Genomic DNA, 10,805 nt, shown 5'->3' on the forward strand with positions numbered 1-10,805 from the left:
GGTCGAGAGAAGATCGCTTGGGCGGTTCTCCACGCTCCATGGCGGACAACGGGCCTGGGCTGATATCACAGGTGGGAAAGGGGAATTGGATTGGGCAGGAAAAAAAGAAAAGGGAGGGGGTCTCGGAAGATGGTCCGCAGGAAGGGCTCTGGAAGCATTGGCTGGGTGTTTGCCATGTGTCCCAAGCCAATTGATGAAGAAATTGTGCAGCTGCATCTTTGACTTTCGACGGGCTTCCTTGAATTGGCCAATCCACGAAGATCAAGGAGAAAAAATAAAAATAAACAAATGAAAAATGAAAACAAAAAATTCCTTGTATCAAAAACGAGGACACTCTAGGGTACATTAGCACTGTCGCACAACCGCTTGTGGCCATGAAATGCAGGATGACACGCGATTGAGTTCGTTGACGACTCAGGCAGTGTCGCACAGCGTCTGCAACCCCCCTCTGCTTCCAGTGCTGGGTGCAATTTACAGCGGGCTACAGAAGGGGCCAGCAGTTGCACAGAAGGAGGGGAGGCAGTCCCATGGGCTCATTGGCCGCTGCAATCACGACACCTCAGCGTCTGGTCTGGTATCAATGAATAGGTAGGTACCTATGCAGAGCCCTTACTCGCATCGCGGCGATGAATTGCACTCATCAATTGAGTCGAGCAGCAGCCGGCTTTGATGTCATGTCCCCTTGACGTATGTAAAAGCCGCGTTACGAGTACAGTACAGCAACATGTTCTGCACACAGCTTTGTCCTTGTGACACAGTCAAACCATCTCCGTCACCATTGCTGCGCCCTCAATGCAACACGATAATCGAAGAATTTTCTCCTCCAGCTGCTCCCATCTTCAGACACCATGCCTGCCCGAGGGGCGAAAAACAGCCCACCAACTTGGCGTCACCTTTGGGGATGCGGGATGCGGGATGCCAATCTGCCCACAAGCGACCGCCCCGAGCCCGGCCGGCGCTCTTGAGTCACCGCGACAAAAGAGAGCACGGGCGTGGCATCATGGCTCCAGCAAAAGTCGAATGTTCAGAGGCTAGCGAGAGTGCGAAAGAAGAGAAAACGGGGAAGAAAACCGCCAGCTTCTGGCCTCCTCCCGCAAACCCGCTGACCCGCCCTAACGGAACCGCCTGGAGCAATGTTCGTCTGCCGCTACGGCTGTCGCCAGACTGGAGTTGAACATGATTTGATTTTTTTTTTTTTCGGATTAGAGCTGGGCTGATGGGCGACGCAGCGACGCCATCGCTGAGCCGCCGTCAACGGACCTCCCCGCGCCGGTCGCTACCAACGAAACTCTGCGTGGTGTGCTTGAGCATTAGTTAGCAGTTTGAGGCAGCATAAAAAATTTTCATGGGCAGAGCACAAGGTGTGCAGGACAAGCCACACCCAGGCTGTGCGAAAGAAAAAAAAAAAAATTGCTTGCAAAGATTGTGAGAGCCTTGAAAGCCACCGAGGCGTTGCGTTGCCTCGCCCGCACACCCCCATGAAGCATAATATTGGCTGGCATCACGTCTTTGACGTTCAATTTCACATCGAACGGCGCTATCTGGCCATCTTGCTGCAGGGCATGACCCCAAGCAATCGCCAGGCCACACGCCCCTCCCCCCCGTGGTGAAGCTGGACTTGTATTCGCAATCCCCACCCCTTTCAAACCTTTGGTGGTCCACCCCCCCTTGTAGGTACTGAAGCAGCGCGTTTCCAGTCTGGATGCGACACTGCAGGCTCCTGAGTCCTGAGCCAGACAGAGCACCAGATGCACAAGCAAGCACGACTCTGCCCATGCGCGCGTGGGCTCATGGCGACGGTACAAGTGCGTAGGTACTGTACTGTAGGTACGAGGCCCCTCCACTCCACTCCCTCCCTCTCTCCGCAGCCAGGCAGGTACCGTCCCGTACAGCGTCCATCTGAATGTACCTACTGCACAGCGCCCATGCAGCGCTAGCCGTGCCAAAACGGTGGTCATCCCTTGGCCGTCTCTCAGTTTTGCAGCGGCTGTGCTCAGGCTCAGGCTCAGGCCCAGCCAGGGGTGTGCGCGCACCATGGATCGAATGTGGCCGTCCATCCATACCTGCACCGTAAGTACCGTCCACTCCAGCCCAGCCCAGCCCAGACCGTTAGCGTTGGTGCACACTCACCTCTTACACAATTTTTTTCACATCCCATCCCATCCATCATGTCATTCTCACACAAATTCGCGGGTGGGGCCTCGACTGACGCTGGGGTAGCACTAGCAGAGCCAGGCCCCACCAGGTACCTCCGTGCTCGTACCTTCGTACCTCCGTACTCCGTCCTGCTGCAGACCCACCGGGTACCTCGTCGCAGGTACCTACTCGCCCCACTTCCCTCCATTGCACCACACCACTCCATGTCCACACCACTCACGCTTCACTCTCAGTCCAGCAGCAAGTACATATGCATCCCGTTGCCCTCGCTTCATCTCTCCACTGCCTCTTCGTCAACCTCTCCAACTTCACTCTTCTCCTTCTACGACTTTGACTTTGCTCTCCTTTCAAGGCATCACGGTCAAACTCTTTTTATAATACTCTGGCTCTTCGTCCACTCTCTGCTACCACTTCGACTCTCAACTCACACTTGCACTTGCACACCACATTTGGGACTCCTCCCCCGCCTGCTCTACTCTTCTACAACAACCAAACCAAACCAAACCAACCACCAGCGCAATGGCTGCTCTCGACATGTGGACTCACGAGTTCTGCCTCACCTGCGACCGTCAGGTCCAGGTTGACGGCGACGCCTACTGCTCTGAAGCCTGCAGAATGTCCGACTTCGAAAAGACTCCCTCCACTCCCAGCTCGCAGGCCAGCTCGCCCGGCTTCTCTCCCGTCTCCTACGCCAGATCAGGCAGCCTCTCCAGCCGACCTGCTCCCACCAAGTTCTTCCTGTCTCCCGCCTACGACTTCAACCAGGCCCAGCCCTACGGCTCAACTCCTCGGTCGTCGTCGTCGTTTGGCAGCTACATGTCCGACATGTCGCCTCTCTCTTCCACCCGGGGCCTCACCCCCTCGAGCTCACACAGCAGCCTCTGCTCCATGCAGAGCACATCCTCTACCGCCGAGGCGAGCCAGCTGTCAGACAAGGCACGCATGGAACTGCGAGCATACGCTGTTTCCTTCGAGCAGGTCAGACTGCAGCGCCGGCGATCATACTAAGTGACCAACATCATCACACGAACTCGCATACACACATACCACATACCACACTCTACCACCTACCACCTACCACCTACCATCACGCAACTCAATCATACGCAACTCAATCATACGCAACACAATATGAAACGACACGAAACCATCCTACCATTACTTGCTATACCGTTGTTCTTTTAAAACAAGCCCTTTGTCTTTTACCTCTTTTTTATTTTATTTCCCTTGAGTTGTATCAAGACGGACGTTACACGGAGCACCGTATACCCATAAAAGCACTTTTTTGCCTCTTTGAAGTTTTTTTAATCGAGCGCACTGTCTTCTCTACACCCACCTCTTTATTATTTCTTTTGTCACGGAGTTTTATCACGGAACGATCAGGATTTGGCGGGACCCCACTGCGGGCGTCTGTATACCACAACACAACACACAAAGATTGGGCGGAGAACTTGATATCAAACCACTGTTTATTATTAGCATGGCACAAGGGAAACACATTTGGGTGCTGGCGGGCAACACATTATGATATTTGGGACATGATCAGCGGCGCAGACCAAGATTTTGGGATCAGAGCAAGAATGATGGCGCAGATAAAGGCAGTCGGCGTGCTGCAAAGCCGCCCGGTCTATGGAAATTTACTTGTTTGGACACAAAAAAAAAAGACCAAGGGAAGGAGGAAAGGGGAGAAGCGAAAAAGCAAAACGGATGGATTCTTGGAAATTGGATTAGCTCAAGCTGAAGATGCTCTGCATCATCAATGAATAGAACAACCTGTCTAAGACTTGGTCAAAACAACCTCTTTTGCATTCCCTGTCTCGTTTCTGTGATATGATTTGATGCTTTGTGACTTTGGGCGGGCCGCCGAAAGGTGTTGCTCCGGTGGCGATAATCGATGCCGGAGCCGACTTGTTGATGACTGTCAGACTTGCGACATCGGATCGACCTTGTACGTAAACTCTGTTTCTATGCGAGAGGCACTAGCAGCTATCGTGATGCCCAATCTGCCACAAGGGCTTGGACGGGCCCAACGAACCGCTGTTTAGATGTACTTTAGTGTAATGCTCTACTGTGCTCGTACTACTGCCGTTATCTTGTTTGTGTCTGTTACTCTGCATGCTACTGCACTAAGCCCGGTGTCGTTACGGAGATACTACTCGTACATGGAGATATTAGTGAAATACTACTCGAAGACACCGCCATGCAAGGTACTCGTGTGCCAAAGTGGACTCTTTTTTTTCGATTGCGTCCCAAATGCGCGATGCCCACGAGAGGCGAGAAAAGGGAGTTCTCTCGGCCCAAGACTTGTTGGTTTGTGGGGGAGAAGAGCCCAAAGTGCCTACGGTAGCCGTGCCTGACCGGGCGTGGGGGAAAGCCTTAGCAGGTACGGAGTGGCACGGAGTGGTACTTTGTAGATTGTAGATTTCAATCAATGGGCAAGGGGGAACTTTGTAAGGGGGGGGCGAATTACAACAACCTTGGAAGATGATGTTTTTTTTTTCTTGGTGATTTTTTTTGTGCTGAACCTGCCCGGTGTTTCGTGGTGTTGCGATTTTGGGGAGCGAGTGGCAAATCAGGTAAAATTAATTGAAACGTGGAATCCCTGGAAATTCTTGCATCCTTGGTGACGAAAACGCTACGCACGAAAAAAAATAAAATCTTGTTTTTTCTTTTCCTGTTTTGTTTCGTTTGTATTACAGCTATTTTTAATTTTAAAATTTTTTCTTTTCAATTCATGTACGAGATTCTCACGGCATCCTTGAGGGTTCCCGGCTGAATGACTTTGTTCAACCCATGCATTGTTAGTTTTTTTTCTTCTCATTTTGCTTGGTCAGTTGAGGCTTTCGGTGTCCCGGGCGCGGATATTGCCTTGCGCAAAAAAAAAAAAGCAATCTGTGTGGAGAGCCGGACGGACGTGGCCGATGCAAGGCAAGCAATAGGCAGATTTGCAACACACGGGCTGCCTTGTTTTTTCTTTCTTTTTGCTTCCATTCTTTCTTGTTTGTCTCGCTCCCCCTGTAATATGTGTATGTATGTACGTGCTGTACGGAGGAAAGGAAGCATTACTGTAATCGTACGTACGTACGTACTCGTCAATTGACGGGGCTTCAAACCCCCTGTTTTGCATCTGCGGTTGAATAAACACCGACTGCATCCCCATCAGATTGCGCTTGGCGGTCCAGGTTTATCATGTTGCAGCGATGGTCGGCTGCGGGCTTGGAGGGCCGGGGGAGGCGAATTCTGGCTGCCCAAACGAGAACCGGGGTGGTTTGTCAAGTCAATGCACAGTTGCATCGAAATTTGGCGGGTTTTTATTTCATTTTTGTTTTTTTTTACGAGGAAGATTACAGGTAGGATTGGGAGTTTGCACGGTAGTATTATAGCTAGGTAGGGACAAGACAGGACCCCTAGGCAGAAAGTTGGGGTGTAGATTGCATTGGATGTTTTTTTTTTTTGATTGAGTTGCCTTGCTGGGATGTTGATAGTCTTACCTGGAAGATGCTGATAGGTATCGAGCACGCAAGCAAGGCAGACGAGGATGCCTTGTGCAGGGACGGACGGCGCTTCAATTCACTAATTGGATAAAATAGAGATGCATCCCAATGTACATGTATTTATTATACACAAAGTGCTGCGTGCAAAGGAAACAATGACGATGCACTTCATTCGGTTGCCAAGAAAAACAAAACCCCCTCCCAAGTCGATACGAGCCAATTGCTGATTTGCCCCAAGTTCTGCCAGAACCCGGGCCATGCCAGCTCATCATCGGCCCACGATGGAGATTGCAGATGCAGATGCAGAAACCCAAAACGCATCAAAAACCCTGGACTTGCGCTTCTCAAAAAAACCTTTTCAAAGAGTCCCTCCCCCCCCGGAAGACGGTCCGGCCACCGGCTGTCCGGAAAGTGGACACTGTTCTCCCCCCCGGGAATGGGCACGTAGGAAGAGAGCCGAGAAGAAGCTGGGGGGGTTTGTTTTTGCTGTATGCACACAAGGTTTGTTGTGCGTTGTTCAATGGGGATAGTCCTGCATATCCATTTTTCTTGTCTCTTTGTCTTTCTTCATTGGCCTTTTTTTTTTTGCTGGACAAGTAACAACGCAGCACGAGTGTGGGTTTTGGACGAGGGTTTTGAGTCGGTCGCGGGCAGAGACTTGCGCTCGAGTGTGTGTACGAGTTACAGTATGAGGGGGGCAAAGACATTCCACAACGAACAACACACGTGCCTACTATCACGACGTTTGTATGGCGTCAACTCGAGTTTACTAGGTAGTATAGCATTTCCTTAGTACAGTTGTTAACTTTGGTTCCGTTAATTCTCTGGGGCTGCGGAGCGGAGTTGTGGGTTCCGCGATGGAGAAAGCTCTTCAACACAAAACCAAAAGAAAGTAGCAGCACAGAGGAGGCAAAATCCGGAGAGAGCTCTCCCCGTACCGACGCTAACAAAACACAGGAGAGACAGTTGAAACCAAAAAAAAGAGAGAGAGAAAAAAAACTCTTCCCGTCAGGCTGAGCCTGGGCTGACTAGCGGCATCGCGGATCTCGATCTAAGGCTGCCTAATGAGCCCTTTGAGGGGGGGGAGTGAGATTGTGATGGGCTCAAAAAAAAAACATAAGATGTTTAAAAAAAAAAGGGCAACGCAGTATGATGTGAGACAAAGGATGAAAATTTTTTCCCTTCTTCTCCTATTTGGTTGGTTACCCCCTCTCTTCTTCCAATAGTCTTTTGTTCCTTGCCAGGGGTTTGGATGGAAACAAGTAAGCGAGCGAACAATGTCTTGACCTGAACGCCTCAACTGCTTTTTGTTTGTTTGTTCTCATCTACGGCGGAAATTGGAATCTGTCAATCCTCCTAAAGAAAAGAAAAGAAAAGAGGAACAGATAGAAGGAAGAAGGAAGAAAACTGCACCCCCGGCTGTACGTGTAGCTAGCTAAAGCTGATCCGCTTGTGCTGCTTCTTCATCTCATCGCCTTGCTCAGCCCCTTGCATAACAAAAAGAAGAAAAAAACCTCCATATCGTCATGAGACGTCTGACTTTGGGCTTTCCCCTTGGCCCAGTGCCCTGCCCTCGGGACCAGCTAAACAATTAATGCTCCGTGACAATTTCTCCGTTAGCATCTGCCGCCCAACAAGCCCAGTATATCTTTTCCATTCCATTCCATTCCCCATGCCGGCAGATCAGGTCAAAAACTCCCTGCTGCTGCAAGACGCCTCTTCCGCCTCTCGGGCCCGGCTGTCGCCTAGCAAAAAAAGAACAACAGCCAGGCCTGGAGAAATCTACGAGCTGGCGGCGAGTGGTGGCGAAATTCCCCAAACCGCCGCTTGTCTCAGCCCCGTCGAGCTCAATTTCAAATAGTTGAAGCAAGAGCCCGGCTGTCGTCCGAATTGCCACGTCCAAGTCCAAGCCCGGCACAAGAAAACGGGTTTCCAAAACAAACGTAATAGTTATGCACAAGAGTGTATGTAACATGGTGTCACGGCAAAAAACATCATGATAAAACACACAACACGCGACGCAAAGAAGAAAATTCTTCAGCTCCGTGGACAAGGCCCGCCTCGTCCGGCTTCTCCCTTCCCGCCTCATCTCGCATTTCACGGCTACGATCCGGCATAGCAAATGAAAATCACACAATGTCCCTTGTTCTCTTTCCGGATCTTTTCATCCTTCTCCAGGGGACCAGGCCAGCCCAGCCCTACTTCGGCACTCGCTCTTCCGTCTCTCTCAAGTTTTCAACCTTGCCGGATCCTCTCCTCCGTCCTCCGTCGATCCCTGAGAATCTTACGATCGGTGGCGTGAGCCGGGCGCGACCGGCTCTTCCGTTGTGGGTTGCGCTTCCGATTCGCTGGGCTCCGGCTTGTTTCAAGTTGGCCCGTCTTTCTTCGCAACTCTGTTTCCGAACTGCCCTGTTGCTTCTTCCGTCCTGTGACGTGCTGCCACGGCAATTCTTAGCATATCATGCCATGTAGTATCGTGATTGACCTCTGTTTCGTCCATAGGGGGGTCAAGGGGGGGGGGGGGGGTGCATAAACAGTTTCTCTGGCAGAATCCATTACATGAAACGAGACGACGTTAACCCTCTCAACACGCCCCGTTTTGTGCTCCGTTACGGCCAAAACAACTGCGCATAAACAGAGTCCTGTATTACTTCTGCTTACCGGCCCAATGAACCGACCATCCAGTCGAGGACGAGCATAAGCCCAAGGGAGTATCTGTAGTCATGCAAGATCCACCACCAAACCCAGATCCATCCCGTCATTCTATGGATGCTACATCTGCGGTATCATCCACAACTTTGGCCGAACTTGACTCGACTTACACCATCTGCCACCGAGCCAACCTAAAAGATGCATATTTTGTTAGAGAAAAAAAAGTCTTTCCGTCCCAAGCCAAATAACCTTTGCAAAAACCTTCCTTTAGGTCTAGACTCATCCCCCCCCATTTCCCCCCACGTCCCGCCACAAAAAGAAAAAAAAGCCCAACATCTTTGAACACACACCACACCAGGAAACAAACTTTGCTCTAGGGCATACTCAATCGTCAAAAGGAGAACAAGCGTCAAAACCAGCAGAAGCCTCGTCTTCGTGCGTGACCGTTGTCCCCTAAAACTATCAAGTAGAAAGCTTGAAGCCACCACATCCCGCAAAAGCACACCACGATAAGGGAACCGCCTCTTTCGTAGCTCCCGCCCCCAAAGCTCCTTGGACTGGCCCCCTAAAAGCCACAGCCGCGAGCTTGGCAGATTGGTAAAGGTCCAGAGCCCCAGGAAATCTTCCCCAAACGGTTTGCCACTTGATATAAAGTATTTCTCCGTTGAGGAATGGAAGAAAGGGTGGCTGTACTTCAGCTCATGCCCAGCTTGAACAAAGCCCAAAGCAAAAAAGAGGCGTCCACTACAGCCCATATCCAGCCATTGTCTAGACAACAGAAGAAGAAAAAAGAGAGAAGCCATGATCTCGGCCAACTTCAAACCGGCAAAGCTGCACATCAACCCCCAACATTGGGCTTGCTCCAGAAATCCACGCCGGTCTGAGGAAGCGAACCCCCCCCCCCCCCTCTTCAGCCTCTCCTTATGATTCCCTTTACGTACCGTGATAATGATAGACAGACGCCTCCAAAGGACAAAAAAAAAGGAACTTGACAACAAAGTATCGCCAAGAATCCTCATCCGCAAGTACACAGGGGGAGACAACAAGCTTCCGACTCCTCAACCCCAAACCAACCAGTCAGTGATGGACACACAATCAGACCGAGCACATGAGAGTGAGAGAGAAAAGAAGCAGAAGCACAGTCGGTTTCACGCCCCCCTAAAAGAAGTTTGACCCCGAAAAGGGCGGCTCGCATATCAACCCTTTCGCCAATGAGATCCCCTAAACGACCGCATACATCCTCTCACATCCCGCACCCCCAATAGATTTGTCGACAGCAGAAAAATAAAACCATCTAATGCAAAAAGAGGCTCACTCAGCTGCGGCCACGTAGGAAGCCTCGGCCCGTTCGAGCCCACAGCTGCATCAGTCAAAAAACACCAGCACCATGCCCAGCCGAGATAACGTCATGCATGCCTCTGTGCGTCTTATACCATCATTAATGAGCCATGCATCTGGTCGTTTATCCTGCCGTGTCCGTGTCGCAGCCTCGTTTTGACATCTGAAGAAAAAAAGGGGACAGAGAGAGAGAGAGAGAGAGAGAGAGAGAGAGAGAGAGAGAGAGAGAGAGAGAGAGAGAGAGAGAGAGAGAGAGAGAGAGGGAGAAGAAAAAGAGGCTGGGACGCTCGTAGTGCAAAACATCACCCTCCATCACATCCCAACTACACCACCATACGTATGTCGTGTTGAAAATGGTGTCGCCGCCGCTCCCGAAACATCACTCAAACAACTGTCACTTTTGCCCTCATCCCCCCTCCAAGGCGGGGAAAAAAATAAAACAAAATGCAAGGAGCTGGGCCTAGCTGTTCAACACATGCAGACGTGCGTAGGCGAATTGGGTGGTAAACTTGGCGGGATTGGTTCTTCAGCTGAAGGGGGGGGCCCAAGGCCAGCAAAGACGTGTAATAGATGGGATGATGCTCCCGTCTCGTTGGCTGGAGGAGGGCCACATCCGGTGGACCGTTAATGCAAGCTTCTTACATTCCCGTATCCTGCATCCTCTCAGCAGCTGTCATTTTCGATTTTGCCGTGCTCCGTTTCTGGCTTTTTCTGCAGAGCTTGCCCACTAGGCGATGCCGACGGGGACAACGAAGCGCAAATGACAACGAAAGACGACAAAGGGGAAAAATGTTACTGTAGGCTTTTCACCCGGCCTATCGGCTTTTTGCTTCACAACCCGAGGTGACACTTGGACGTCGAGGAATGGATGAGTCGTCTTGAAAAAAAAAACAAGCAAGAAAAATTTTCATCATCATCATCACCTTCATCGCCATCACCATGCGTCTACATGACATGTATCCATCCGGCGTAATAAACCATTACAAAACTCCAGCATGCCCCCGCCCGGCTCACGTACCGTTCCATTGCCAACGAGCGCCTGCATGAAGCGGGCAAATTTCAATCCTTTTCCTAAACCCAATTTCCCCTTCTCCCGCGTGTCCCATTTTGCACCAGCCGAGGGGCTGATTGGGAGTGGCATCCCTGGCCACGACGCTTCTCCAT

The 10,805-nt window shown here is 51.1% G+C and overlaps 1 protein-coding gene across 1 annotated transcript; it reads left to right on the forward strand.

The window, feature by feature from the left end:
* Positions 1-2,676: 2,676 nt before the first annotated feature.
* Triagg1_4927 (uncharacterized protein) lies at positions 2,677-3,165 on the forward strand (the record flags this gene model as incomplete). The annotated part of the gene is made up of 1 exon (XM_062899384.1): positions 2,677-3,165. The coding sequence occupies one exon, from the start codon at positions 2,677-2,679 to the stop codon at positions 3,163-3,165; it is 489 nt and encodes a 162-aa protein (XP_062756108.1).
* Positions 3,166-10,805: the final 7,640 nt, after the last annotated feature.

Source organism: Trichoderma aggressivum, assembly GCF_033847375.1.
Source record: "Trichoderma aggressivum f. europaeum strain CBS 100526 chromosome Unknown scaffold_016, whole genome shotgun sequence".
Classification (NCBI taxonomy): domain Eukaryota; kingdom Fungi; phylum Ascomycota; class Sordariomycetes; order Hypocreales; family Hypocreaceae; genus Trichoderma; species Trichoderma aggressivum.